The sequence below is a fragment of the Pleurodeles waltl genome, chromosome 12 (genome assembly GCF_031143425.1).
Source record: "Pleurodeles waltl isolate 20211129_DDA chromosome 12, aPleWal1.hap1.20221129, whole genome shotgun sequence".
NCBI lineage: Eukaryota > Metazoa > Chordata > Amphibia > Caudata > Salamandridae > Pleurodeles > Pleurodeles waltl.
In genome coordinates, this window is record NC_090451.1 from 246,695,844 (window position 1) to 246,711,151 (window position 15,308).

The window sequence follows — 15,308 nt, forward strand, 5'->3', positions numbered from 1 at the left end:
GGAGAGCACAAGGACGGTCTGTGCTGGAAGTAAGCGTCCATGCGCATAATTTTTCTTTTTAATTATCAGTTGATTAGCACATTAATCAATCAATAATGTCCAAACGGAAGGAGGGCACAACTAGGTTCTGAAGCCTACATGTGCTTGGCACAATGGATTTTACTAGGCATCTGTTACACAACACATTTTGTATCAACAGACTGGCTGTAGCAGTTGATGAACACAGTACTTGGACCTCTGGACACTTAGTAAGAGCAATCATGAGGAAAAAGCATTGGTAAATTCAAGAAATAGTGCTACAGCCAGTAGAAACTGAAGAAAAGTAAGGCGCAAGCACAAGAACTAATGAAAAGCAAGGAAAACAAGGAGGCAGGTTGTAAGCCCCTTTACAGATTTATATTGAGTGCAATAGATTTCACAAGCACAGCACAAGCGATGCACAGGCAAAACCTAAAAAAACACTAGCTACAGTTAGCGTCTTACTAAAACATTACTTCTGATAGCAATGTAAAGATTTTAACAATTTTTTTTGCACATTCTGCGACAACTTATTAATACGGTGTGCAACCTGATACTGTACTATATTTTTTAAACTGGCGCACGCTCAAAGTGTTTTTTTATCATAGGTTTGTGCCGCGCAACATTTTAAAAACATGTCACTATTTCCCTAGTGCACTGGGCAGCATTCAAATCAGTAACTGTCCAGTTACACCCGCAGACAGCTGAGGTGATCATATTAACCACTGAGCTTTCCTACAAGTTAAATGCATTTTCCACAGATACATTTTAGTTGCATTAAAATTTCATTTAGGGTGTGGACATAATATTTAATATGCAGATACCTGTAGGTGAAATGCCAACAAAATAATTAGAGAATAATTTGCTCTTTCCACCCATGGCTCTCAACACACCCCCACACTCGCTGACTCCACCCCACTGTACTCAGGACCACAGTTCCCATTCTTTTCTTTGTGCACTTTGGCCACTGAATGAAGCTGAGGAAATAAAAATACACACACGTCACATACTCACTTGTTAAACTGATTTATTGATTGGACAAGATGTGCATGCTTCCTGCGCACTTCATCGCCTATCATTTTCTGTCCTAGGTTAGAAGATGCTTTGGAAAGAAAAATAAACGTTGTCTTGAATATTCTTGCAAATCAATTATTTACTGATTTCAAATGATCTCCTGCTTACCATCAACATTCTGTTTTGTATTCTTTCTACAAACGTACTACATCTTCAGTCACGCATCTATACATTTCAAAATAACAGGCAACTGTCAAATAGTAAGAGCAGTAACCATCTGATCCAAGTGACCAACACAACTTCTAAAGTGAGGGAAAGCAGAACAAATATTTGCTTCTTACGGTTAGAGGTGGACATCCAACAGAATTATTTAGAAGATCAGAGCCAATGGTCTGGCTTAACTCTAGGAGCCATAACAAGAGGCGACTTGGCAAATATTATCATGTAGACTTTTTTCTCTCATTCTCTCTCCATATTGCCTACTGTTTCATATTTCACCCTTTTTCTCAATTTATTTTTCTCTCACACAGTTCTATGGTTCTTTCTGCTCATTTTCTCCCTTCTCTGTCTCTCCATTTAGCTCTTCCACCATCTCTTATCTTCTTTCAATCTTATTCCCCTTGGCTCTTTGCCTTCTTCTTTCTCTTCTCCCTCTCTCTCTCTTTTTCCTCTTCTATTGGTCTTGCTCTCACTGCCTCTCTCCTTCTTACTAACCCAGTAATCCGTTCTCTTGCACCAAGTCCTTTCTATATGCCTCCCTCCCCTCTACGCGTCAAAATACAAGCCAACCCACACCCCAGTTCAGCACAGCAGAGGCTGGACAGTGTAGCTGTTTTTTTTACATTTGACTATGGAAATGCAAATAACCAACGCCACAGACCTGCTCTTCTCGGGTTCGCTGAGGGAGGCTTGGAGAATGATTTGACAGTGTGCACAGGCATGCTGGGAAGGCAGAACCTATAGGCTCGAAGCTCTTAAAGGATCACAAGCTGGACATGTGGCTTGGGCACCTAGACCTACAGTGTGTTATTTAACTACAGCACAACCACGAATAGTTGAAGAAAAAACGTAAATGTTATGTAAAAACAAGTTTAATCACTCGGGTCTCATTCACAACACCTTTTTGGGTTGTATTGGGCTGAAGTTAGATTTAGAGGCTTGCTTCACAAATAATAACACAGAATCAACATTTGGGGAAATTTCCTGAATCTTTATCCCACTAATGACAGCATAAAATTTGCCTTTAACAAGATTTTCCATGGCCAAAGGTGCTGAGTTAGGAGTGGAAACATGGGTGCTTTCTGAGGCGTGGTTACTGGCTATATAGTGAACACTCACAAAACCAAAACTTTGCTGATATTCACAAACACTAACAACCTGTTGCCACACCCTATAGTCACACTGTACTCTAGTTCTAAAAATGCCAGACAGCAAACTGGGCATAAAGCACCTCTAATTACCTCCATATCTTCAGTGGGAAAATAGGAAACTGTTCTTCACATGTGAAAAAAAAAAAAAAATCACAGTTCTGCAACACTTATTCCTGTCAACTGCCCCACTCCAGACAAACTGCTAAAGCAGTGTCAGAGGGTAGGTGCATGCATGACTGATATATACATAATAATCCCTCCTAACAAATCTGACCTTTTCATTGCCCATTCAACACCCCTTCATGTCATTACCATCTTGAATACACTTGAATTTATCAGAAATATACACCCACATGTGCTGCACTTTACACTAATCACAACTCTCTACAGAGTCAGGATTCTTATTCCTGAAGTGCTTACCCACCTGCCCTCACACCTAGTACATACCATCTTTTGAACACAATACTCTCATGGCCATTACTTCGTTCAGACCTCATACTGGTCCAACATAGTACCAATAACAAATTACGCAAAGATTCCACCTCTGTCCTTGACTCTGCCCCACCCTCCAATTAAACTAAGAAGTGCACCTCTGCACTCCCTTGTAATTCCTGAGGTAATGTAGATAATAGTCAACTACTTATTCTTACTCAGATGCTCCAGGGTATCCCCCTCTGATCAAAGATGTGAATCAAAACTGAAAGAGTTTTGCTCCCCCTGGTCAGGGGCAGGGTCCCCTAAGTGCACTTCACCAAGAGAGGATCATTCTTGGTACACCAGATTGTCCCTGTTTTTGTGAAATGTTCATCCAAAGTGTAATACATTCTTTACGTCTTGAGTTCTACTACAATAGTTCTGTTTATTCTTGAGAATGAATGTACAACAATCTTCCTTCTAGCTATAGAATGTTAAAACCTCACATTATGTAATCCAATTAATTTGTAGTCAAATCATTTTTATGGCTTCTTATTACATCTCAATGCATTTCAAGACTAGCCCTTCGTCAGAGGAAAAAGTTCATAAATAATAAATAAAAGGACCAAATGACCACACAGTTTCTCACAACCAAACTATAGTCCACAACCGTATTTTAGTAGTAAAACTACATGAAAAGTCAAGCGCATTTAAAAAAACTAAGCTAAATGTGAATGCAAATACCATCTGAAAACATGCTGGGCATGTCCTATAGGAACAGTAATATATATGCTATAATAATGTGTGGAATGTTTCTGCCAATGAGTTTAAAAGTGCATAGTCTCCAAGTCAATCTGGTACACAGAATTTTTTTTAAACAAAAAGTATAATCAAAAGCCTGATACCAAACCAGTCCAGTTCGACATGTATTACAAACTGCAATATGGCGCTACTATGCCTAAACCAAAATATTTCATACTCAGGCTAAGCTCCTTACCACCAAATACCTGATACCAATAACAACCTGTAAAAAAGAAAATAATGAATAGAAATACCTAAGTGCACATAAAAATGCTTCACAACTTCACTGAAATGTTATGTCTTCAAAGATACCATCTGGCATGTGTCACCAGCAGGATGCAGGAGGCCATGAGGCCAAGCAGACTCAATCATTCTCACCAAAATCCAGGATAGAGGCTAAAACGTCAGACTCATACCCTGAATATCCAGGCTCGCTTTTCTGGAGGATAGGCCTGAAACAGCACTGTATCCAGAACAGCTCCGATGAAGGGGAGCGTCTGAGAAGGAGTCAGATATGACTTTGGCATGTTTATAGTGAACCCCAGCGAGTGTAGAAGGTTAGCTGAAGTCTGAAGGTGGTAGACAACCATGTGCGGCGTGCTCGCCTTCAACAGCCAGTTGCCGAGATAGGGGAAGACTGAAACCCCCAATCTGCACAGATGAGCTGCAACCACCGCCATCACTTTCATGAACACCCGAAGGGTGCTGGTAAGGCCAAGGGGAGAATAGTTGATTGAAAGCACTCGTGGCCTACCATGAATTGCCAGAACCATCTGTGGGCAGGCAGGACGGGTATATGGAAGAAAGCGTCTTGCAAGTCTAACGCTACCATCCAGTCTCCAGGGTCCAAGGTAGATAGGCCCTGAGCCAGGGTGAGCATTTTGAACTTCTCCTTCCTGAGGAAGAGATTGAGGCCCCGGGGGTATGAATAGGGCAAAGGCCCTTGTCCTTCTCGGACACCAGGTAGTAGCAGGAATAACAACTATGACCTACTTCTGGCACAGGGACCTTCTCTATGGCTCCCTTGGCCAAGAGAGCAGTGACGTCCTTGCGGAGAAGTGCCAAACGATCTTCTGAGAATGGTCGTAATACAGTGGCATGGTCGTAGGTGTAGTCTTGAAGAGGAGGGAGTAGCCCCTTTGGACTATTTGCAAAACCCTCCTGTCAGTTGTGATGGAGTCCCAGTGAGGCAGGTGATGGTGAATCCTGCCTCCTACTGGTCCGGGATGGGGCACTAGACTAGGAGGGTTTGGAGGCAGCAGCTGGGGCGGGGTAGACTGGGCAGACCTTTGGCTTCCTGACTCACAAGCTTGCGAGATTCCGCATCCATGGCCACGCAGTGGCTCAGCAGCATGCGTGGCTCTATGGCTAGTAGGGTAAGGTCAAGGGAGGGAGTTCCCTTCCGTGGCCACGAAAGGGGTGAAAAGCTGAATGTGTGGGTGAGGGTCTGCAGCAAGGCCAAGGGACCAAGCCATAGCCCGGGACACCTTAAAACACTTAAGAGCAGAATCCGTGTGGTCTCCGAAGAGACGGGTGCCATCGAAGGCATGTCCATGAGAGACTGTTGGACATCCCCTGAAAAGCCAGGCGTCCTTAACCAGGCGTGGTGCCTTAATGCAACCGTCAACGCAACCGATCTACCCAGTGAGTTGGTTGTGTCCATCCCACAATGGATCGTGAACTTGACTGCATACCTCCCATCAGCAACAGCTTGGGAGATGATGGCCCAGGCCTCCTACGGGACCGTATCAGATAAGGAATGGGTGTAGCGGCCCAAGAGGCAGGCGGTGTTCACAGACCGCAATGCCAAACTGGAGGAAGAAAACTGATCCAGTCTTTTTGATTCCCTATCTGGGGGTGCGGATGGGAATGCGCCAGAAGTTGAAGAAGCCTGGATAACAAGGCTCTCAGGCGTAGGGTATAGAGACAGGAATTTAGGGTCTTTTGGTGCAGGCCGATGACAGCGGGCGATTGTCCTATTCACAACAGCCCCTGTGCTGGGTAGGGATCAGGTTTCCCAGAAGGACATCAGTGAGAGTTTCATTGAAGTGTAAAAGGGGTTCCGAAGTGGAACACCAAGGCTGAAGCACCTCAGCCAGAAGGTTAGTCCTGACTGCCACAGAAGGAAGCTCGAGGCAGAAGACCTCAGCTGCCCTACTGATCACCGTAGACTATGATGCTCCTTCCACCGAAGCCAGGGTAGGGGAAGAAAGCATGCCAGCATCTGGGGAAGTATCCAGACCACTAGCCTCGCCCAATTCCTGTGCTCGGTGATCCCTTCAGGGGTGTCAAGCTGGCATTGCAGAGGGTCCAACTACCCCTCCAAACTTTCCCCGTATGCCTACCCATAGTAAAAAGGGTCAGAATCCAACCTGGAGTGAGAAGAGCCCAAAGTCGGATTTAGCGTTGAGTGACGCCATTCCGGCTCCGGGTAGGCAGGGACCAGGATTGGGTTGATGTCGATTATGGGCCCAACCGGCATTGGGAGTATTGATGTCTTTGCCGGCGCCAGGAAAGGTCGTGTTGGCACGACCAGCGTCGGCACAGATCCAATAACAGACTCAGAGGGGACCCCAGGGGCCGGAGCCAAAGCTGCTGTCATGGAACCTGAGGGGTCCCCATCTGATCCCACAGGCCCTCAAGGTGCCACAGGGGGGTCGGTCTGCTCAAAGATGAGGCGCATGGCCTCATAAAACTCCTTCAACTGGGCAGGGGTAACTCCAGCTCCTGGAAAGTTGGGGAGCCGTGGCATGGACCAAGAAGTAGGTTTCGAGGACAGATCCCTGGAGCGTCAATGCTCTTGCTGCGTCACATCGGCCGACAGATGGGGAGAAGTCGAAGAACGTTTGGCCTTCTTCGACTTTTTCTTTTTATGACTCTAGTGTACCGAAGATTTGGAACGGGACGATAAGGAATGGTGATAACTCCATGAGCAGTATCAAGACCTTTTCCTCAAACAAGACCGGGAGTGATGCGAAGTCAAGCACCGGGCCGCCATAAGCTTTAGGGGCTGCTCTCTCAAAGCCTTCAGGTTCATGGCCCGGCACTCGGAGCACGATTTCGGGTCATGTTCGCGCTCCTGACACCACAAGAACGTGAGGTGCTGGTGCACCAAAATACTATCAAAATGAAGACAAAAAATGGAGTTGCTATTAGCTGCATAATCTGCAGGTTTTAATAAAAAAATAATTTTTTTAGTAGCTCAAACAGAGAAAAATTACTAAAAGTGCTAACGTTTTGCATGGTGGGAAGTCCTTTGCAAAAGTTTGACTGTCCATCTGTCTGTTGCTTATTGTTGTACCTGGGTGCCAGAAAGGTACTAATGAGATGAAACCTTTGCCCAGATAGTATTACCTCATTATTTTGTAATTTTTACCAAGTTATTACTATCACACAGTGTGCAGCATTATGTCACATAATGTGGCTTTTCTTGCTACATATGTTAGCAAACCCTGATGCCTAATTTGGTCCTTTCCTGACATATTCTTGTGGCCGTGCTCTTAGTTCACTAAAACAATTATCATCAGGGTGGGGACAGGAATGATTCTCAGTTCATGTTTAAATAATCACACTATTTCTAAATACATCTCAATGAAGTTATATAAACTGATGTATAAAAGGTAAAACGCTTCTGTGTGTTAAAGAAATATGTTTTTTCACATTTTCATACAATTGTCTCCCTTTCTCAGACTCCCCAGGATTTTGCATCACAGATAAGCACATTTTGCGAGACAAAAATGTACATTTTGCACCACACAATTACACGTATTGCGGCCTTAATTTCTTGAGCCTTAAATCAATAGAAACGACTCCATCAGAGTTTTCCACCTTGGTATAGGCATGTTTAAGGTACCTGATGTTGTTTGTTTGCTATTGCCATTTAGTTTGCCGACATTAGAAGGGTGAAAGTCTGAACTGAATCTGCCAGAAGTCAAACTCCTAATCTGCTAGATACCCTAAAAAGAAAGCCTCAAGGGCTTCATGCATCAAATTACTTTGGTTTTAAAACATATGGGCCTAGATCTGCAAAGGTTTTGCACATAGGGGTTGTGTTACCTTTTTAGTGCAGATCTGATGCAAAATCCTAACAACACTCCCTGAGGGACTCTGTTGCATCCTCACAACATTCCCTGCAGGGCTCACAGCACCCCTCACTTTTCACTGTAGAGCAGATCACTGCACCCCTTACTCTTCTCCTTGCACAAACACAATAAACCATCAGAACACTTCATCACTCAAGAGCTCCCTGCACCCATCACAGCTCTCACTACAAGAACTCCTTGCACCATTTACCTCCCAGAAGTTGCACTCTGCACCCCTCCTCCTTCTTCTTGCAGGTTCTCCTGTACCTTTCTGGGTCCTCACCAGGCACAGCCCATCCTTTAGGGCAGAGAGGCCACGCCCCACCACCATTTGCCCCTCATGAAGAGTGTCTGGCAGGCTGAACAAAGGTCAGCTTGCCAGACACTCTTCATGTTCAGGTCAGGCAGCCAGGAGCAGACATGCACGATTTGCGCAGATTCCTGGCTGCCTGAGCTGAACTTTGCTGGGCTGAGGAGGTTACAGCTCCTATGGGTGTGACCTCCTCGGCTCAGCAAAGGTGCCTCGTGGCCCTCCCCCGGGTGACAAGGAAAGCGTCACCCATTGACTTTGACCTAGGCGCTTCAGGTTTAAGCCCTGAAGCGCCCAGGGCGAGTGTCAATCAGTGACACTTAATCAGAGAATGGGATGGGGTCAGCAGTCCCACTGACCCCATCCCACTCTGTGACGAGGCTGGGACTGCTGCCTTCCCTCCAACCCTCCTGGGACCTCTGAGGCTGAAGAGGTGTGTGTGTGTGTGTGTGTGTTTTCCGCCCCCTCCTTCCTAAAGCTGCCGGCCGCCACTGGTCCTCACTGCAGGAGCACTATGCACCCATCCTTTTCCTTCCTATAGGAGCTGTATGAACCCCTCACAGAACTCGCTACATGAGTTCCCTACAGCCCTTACTCTCCTTTGTGCATAAATCCAATGCAACCCCACAACACTCCCTGCAGGAGCACCATACAACCATCATTCACTTCCCCACACTCTTAGCACCCCTTGCGTCCCTCCTTGCAGGAGCTCATTGCATTCTTCATGCTGACCCATTCAAGAATAGAAGTAAAGGTTCACTCACACTCTACCTGAATCCCTCGCTCTCCTGCAATACCTCTCACAGCCCTCTCAGCAGGAAGAATGTGTATGGGAGCAGTACCCTTTGTCTAGGTCAATCACTCCCTGCCTCGGCTACACACTCTCTCCCACAACAGATTGATACCTACATGTAGAGATGGGTGAGCCACTGAAAGCTTGAGCCAGGCTCCAGTCTGAAGCCTGGCTCTAGCTCAGCTCAGCTCGCAGTCCCACTGAAACCTCGAGCCCTTTAGCAAGCTGTGCCTTCATATGGATTCTGCCTACCACCCGCGCTCTCCCCCCTTACACCAAGTGGTAAAAACAGAACATTAACATTTGTGATTAAAAAAGTGAGATATTTAGTAGATTTGAACAAACTGGAAAAAAAATCGGATTAATCACAGCTTCCACGATTAACCAAACTGTGTGACCTTAGACAAATATTGTATTTTACCAGTCCTCCTTCCTTCATCATTGCACATCAAAGCACCTTCAAAACGTGAGTTCGGAATACCAGCTGTGCAAAAACCTATTGTGTTTGATTTGATAGACTATAATGTTGCTCTGTGTTTAAGAACCTGAACCACATACAGGGTTCACTTATGACAATTGTCTTAACTCTTACTTCACTAATGGCACGGTCACCATGGTGTGGGCATGGGCAGGGACAGTTCTAAGTTCTTATTTAAAAGCTATCACTTTTAATAAATACTGCTCAGTGCAGTGTTGAAATATGAAGTACTAACGTCAAAGCATCCACATGTTGTTATGTGCAGTTTCCTCCTCAGCACTGTGCTGACATCTTGCTGACCCACTCAACCTCAAGACCTTCATGTTTTTTATATACTGAGGGCAACCTCTTAAATCCTCCGCCTCTTGGCATGCGCCCGGCTTTCCTCCTTGGGTCAACTGCAAAAGGAAGCAGCTACTATTCAGTGTTGTCCTGTGGCATGTAATTCTGTAAAAACCATTTAACATTGTAAGTAAACAAAACTCTCAGAGTGTGAAACATTTTCCTTTCATAGCTGAGAGACTACATTTTCTTTTTTTGCCACCAATATACTAAAGTTTGTGTTCTTTGTGCTCCCTATCCGATTTTGCAGTTATGTTCTGAATCGCAAAATGCTAGGGACTCTGCCTTTTTCCATCCTAGGTGAGTAATACCCACTGGTGGTGGGGCACAATTCTGTCTTTTGTTGTGAGCCCTGCAGGACATTGCTTTTCATTCATGTATGGGCAGGGCTCACTTCACACCTAAGGGTGCTTTAAGTACCCATCTAATTGCTGTTATTATGCAAATGCAGCAACTGGATTTCTGAAGTTCTTACGGCCCATGGCTGGGAGAGCCAGGGGAGGGGGCTCCCCTCACAACCCCCTGGGCCTCACAGGGCTGCACCTCTGCTGCCTCCTGGGCCTCATAACACCAACGCTTTTTGAAGGCAAAGATTGGGTGCGGCACCTTACTTGTGAACATAGGCAGAGCCCTGGCAGCTACCCACACTGCCCGTTCCTAGCGCCGTCCACTGGATTCTGCACTTTTATTAACTGGGGAGAGCAATAGTACCTGTACCATAGTCTTGGAGGCTTACACAACAATGTGTGTGAAAGAAGGATTTCTTTCCTTTCTGTTAAAGGATTTCAGGAAGGATCCCCTGTGCGCCATATGCCACCTCCCAGAAACCCGAGAGAAAAAAGAAGGGAAGCACCAGCTCTCAACAAAAATATGCTGGCCAGCCCATGCCCTGAGCGCCAGTGGCATCACGCAGCCCAGACCAGGCCACATGAGGGGGAAATAAGAGGCTGAGAAATCTGCAGGGTACAAAAAGGCAAAAACGTTCCCATCTCGCTGTGGCCGGCGTGAGCGAACCCCGATGGCAAACAGAAACCAAGGCGTAGGATCCAGTGTGGCACAGAAAGAATACCATCTGCCTGATTAGTGACTATCACATGCAGTGTGCCACGTGTCCTCCCCAGCACCGTGAGGTAGGTGTAGTGTGCTCCACCCGACACCGAAATGCAGTTAGAGCACATCCTCAGGTATAAAACTAAATAATGTTCCCTACTTTTAGTAAAACACTACTGCAGATACCTCATCTTGTCATGTGTCCCCCCCCCCCCCCATATGCCAGACTGGATCCAGAGAGTTTTCTCAGTAGGTGGAATCAAGTGGCTCCAGGTCAGGTCCGTCCTGCCCCAGAAGTGATGCCTGGGTTCCAACATAGCTGCCACCTCCTTACACTGACATCAATTTCTTTCTTATCTCAGTCCACATCATTGGACTCGGGCCCTTAGAAATCAGATTGTGCCAGTGAGCAGACCTCTATCTTGGAATCTTATTAATATGGGTTCCAAAAAGTCAATTCCACAGAACAGGGAGTCGGGTGACTCTTTGAGGAATCTGTGGAGAGATGGTTTTCTCACCAGAAAGATCATTAATGAAGGTAAATAGCTTATTCTTCTGATGGATACTTGTAACCAACACATTCCCTTCCCTTATGAACAGATACCAAAGCACTACCTCCTCCGGTGGAGGGTTTGTGGCATGACAGACCAAAAAATCCTGCAGGACAGAAAGGGCAACATGCCCCTCGCACCAGACCTGGCTATACAGACAGTAGTGCTTGGTGAACATGTGGAGTGACATCCACATAGCCTGGCAGATTTCTAAGACTGGCACAGCGCGCTCCAGTGCAGTGGTAGCACCCTTTGCTCTGGTGGAATGAGCATGTAGGCTTTAGGTGAGTCCATAATTGGTTTTGATATAAAAGACAATCCATTTGGAAATGGTTCTTTTCTGTACACCCTTCCCTGTTCCCACCCCAGAAAACTATACAAAGATCTAATCGTCCACCCTAAGGTCCCTGGTGCAATTGATGTAAAAGCTCAGCTCTTCCTTTGGGTCAAGACAATGAAGTATTTCTTCCTCCTTAGACAAGACTGCCCTGTGCAAAAAAGCATGACAACCTTCAGGAGAAATGCTGCTTTCGTCCTGAGGACTAGCTTGTCTGGAAGAAGGTGGTGTACGACTGATGGGCAGAGTGCCTGTAATTTACTCATGCAACAAGATGTGCGAGTGCTATGAAGAACGTCGTCTTCAGTGTAAGTACGTGCAAATAACAGCTGTGCATTAGTTCAAAGGAGGCACATATGAGGAAAGAGAGAACCAAATTAAGGCTCCACTGAGGAATCACAAATGGTGTTGATGGGAACATATGTGCCCGCCCTGTCAAAAAACATGTCATAGCAGGTGATTTAAAGAAAGATGGGTGATAAGCTAAGCATATGAACTGAAAGATAGCCTGTAATTGTTGCCACAGCAAGGTCTTTCTGGCCTAGAGAAAGAAAAAACTGCAATAAATCCCACAATTGTGCCTGTAAAGGCTGGATATTTTGACAAGTACACAAGACAACAAACCTCTCCCAGCATCCAGCGTACTTTTTTTTAGTGGAGGGGTACCTGGCTACTAAGACATTTACTACTTCGAGAGTAAGGTCACAAACCATCAATTGTCGCCACTCAATCTCCATGCATGGAGGTGTAGTTTGCACAGGTTCAGATTCAGGACCCTGCAGTTCTGTTGAAATAAGGAGTTCTACGAAGAGTTAGCTGATTCGGAGGACAGATTCTTATGGCCTTAAGTTCCAAGTACCACACTACCCTCGTTCAGTCCAGAGCCACTAGGATGGATTGGGCCCTGGTCTTTTCTGATCTTTTTTCAGATTTTTGAGCAGGAGAAGCAGAGGAAGAGGAAGGATGGCATACAGGAGTCCCGAGCTCCAATTTAAGTGAAATCTGTCTTGGAGCGAGAGCTGCTTTAGAAACTCCAATGCGCAGAAACTTGGACACTACATGCTCCCTGCTGTGTCGGAAAAAAAAATTGAGCCAGGGTTCTTCTCACTGCTAGGAGACACCCTTGTCCGACCTGAGTGCAGCTTCCATTCATGATCCACAAGGCAAGGCTGGTAGCGTTAGCCTGTCCTGGCATTTAAAGGTCCTGTGAGGTTTTGTACGATCAGGAAGATGCCCTGATGATTAAGCCACTTCAAAAGGCGTTAAGCCTCCTGGCACAGGACTCCTAACCCGATTCTACCCTGTTTCTTGCAGTAGCACATAGCGGTAGTGTTGCCTATGGGAACCTTGACCCGTTCCCTCTTTGACAGACAGAAGGAACGCTTTTAGTGGCAAGTGAAACGCCTGCAATTTGAACACGTTTATGTGGAACCAGGCTTCCCCAAGAGGTCTCTGATCTCCACCTCTCCTAGATGACCTCCCCAACCAAGCAATGGTGCATCAGTCATGACTGTTAGCTCCATGTGGGGTAGGGGGAGTGGTCTGTCACGGCCTTAGAGTGGTCCAGCAGGGACTAATACAGGTCTCTCTTAGTCTCCTTCAACACCTGGATGGTGAGACTGCAGATCCCACTGCAGAGCCCACATATGCCACCTAGCATCGTCCACAAGGAGGACACAGGAGGCCAAGATGCCTCAGAGACTCTCTCACTAGACACTGATCGCAGTTTGAAACATCAGGATCATAGCCTGAATATTCTGGACTAGCAGAGGCTTGGGAAGGCTTGGGAAAGCCCTGTGTCCAGAATGGCTACAATGAACCGGAGCCTATGTGAAGGAGTCAGGTGTGACTTTGGCAAGCTGATGGAAAAACTGAATGATGTTAACAGATCGGCGGTCGTCTGGAGGTGGTTTACGACTGCCTGTGGAGAGGCCACTAGTAACCAGTTGCCGAGGTATGGGAAGGTTGGCGCTACCAACATCTGAGGACATGCAGCGACCACTACCATCACTTCATGAACACTTGAGGGCACTGATAACGCCGAAGATGAGCACATATAACTGGAAGTGCTTGTGGATCACTTAAAAAATTGAGGTAACACCCATGAACTGCAGAACAGGAATGCGGAAATCTGAGTTATGCATATGTCAATATCATCCAGTTTCCTGGATCCAGGCCAGACAGGTCTTGGGCCAGTGTGAGCATTGTGAACTTGTCCTTCCTGAGGAAGAAGTAGAAGGGATGAAGGTCGAAGATAGAGTGGAGGACCTCCAGCATTCTTTGGCAACAGGAAGAAACCGGACTAACAACCAGTTCCAGTGTCTGAAGCTGGCACTCTCTCTATAGCTCCCTTGTCCAAGAGAGCCTCAGCTTCCCCCTTATAGAATGGACAAGTCGTCATGCAGGTGGCATTGCAGTGTAGGAGGCATGTTGAGAGGGGTTGAAAGAAAGGGGGAGGTATATGTGTTCTGGATAGTTTGGAACACCCACTCATCTGACGTGATGCTACACAACCTACTGAGATCAAATGTGAGACAACCCGCCCCCACCACGGTTCTGTGTGCCACTGAGGGTAAAATAAAGTTGTTTTGTTGTGGCTGCTTGGGGGGGGGGCAGGGGGAGGATGGTGAGGGGGCAGGTGACTGTTTTCAGTTGGGGGGGGAGTAATTGTGCAGTCTGTTGCCCCTTAGAGCATGTACAGATTCCTGGACTCCATCCTGAAAGGCATGGGAGGCCTGTTGCTGCTGAAGCAAAGTCTGACGTGGCCTCTGGCAAAATCCCCTTCTGAAGCCTCGAAAGGGACAAAATATATGGGGAAACTGGTAAACAGCTGATGCTAGCCTAAGGCAGCACACAGTTGCATTGCTCTCCTTGAAATGCTCCAAGGTGGAGACCACCTTGTCGCCGAAGAGACATGCAATCAAATGGTATGTCCATCAGGAATTGTTGTACATCACCTGAGAACCCTGTGGAGCGGAACCAAGCTTGGTGCAGAAGCAACCCACTGGTCCCGACTGCCCTACCCAAGCAGTCTGTAGTGTCTAGGCCTGAGTGTACGACAATCTCCAGCATGTCATCTGGGGTAGTCTGGATGCTGTAAATTATATCTGTGGTCTTCTGAGACTGCTGCTGTTATTTCCGCCATCACATGCCACAGGGCATGCAAATATCTACACAGGAGGCAACTGGAGTTCACTGAGCACAGGGCAAGACAAGAGGAGGAGAACATGCATTTGAGTGGCTGGAAGTGTATTATGGTTTATCTGCCACTCAACGCCTGAACTACCAGGCTTTCTGACAGAGTGTTGGAGAAAAAATGCAGGGTCACCTGGAGCATATCCCTGTCTCCTCGCTTTTTGGTGGTTTACTGGTGGGCAGACCCTGGTTTGCCAAGGTGGCAAGCAGTGCGTCAATGAGGGCCTCAGTGAATGGCAGGAGGCTCCTGTGACATCTGTCCTTACTGTAGGACTTCAGTGAGGATGTTAGTTTTGACTTCTACTGCTCTGCTTATGACCACTGCAAAAGGAGACTTTTCTGTAGCTGGTTCTGGTGTGAGGGAATAGAGGACAGTATGAGGGGGCAAGTATCAAGTCCACTGCCATCCTATAGGCCCAAAAATAGATTTTAATTGTAACAAACCCGACTGCCATCATCACCAGTCATTGATGTCAGTGTAGTGGAAGAATTTCTGAATCAGAGTACATGAGAAGATGACATGGGTGAGACCTCAGTGGAGGTTGCAATGGCT

General features: G+C 46.5%; 1 protein-coding gene across 2 annotated transcripts in view; it reads right to left on the bottom strand.

Moving 5' to 3' along the window:
* Positions 1-15,308, bottom strand: part of ANKRD27 (ankyrin repeat domain 27) — a 494,829-nt gene that overhangs the window by 19,286 nt on the left and 460,235 nt on the right. For both annotated transcript variants that reach the window (XM_069217700.1, XM_069217699.1), the window contains one exon: positions 1,033-1,120. In XM_069217700.1, the coding sequence (XP_069073801.1) occupies positions 1,033-1,120 (88 nt within the window). The remainder of the gene's footprint in view (positions 1-1,032; positions 1,121-15,308) is intronic.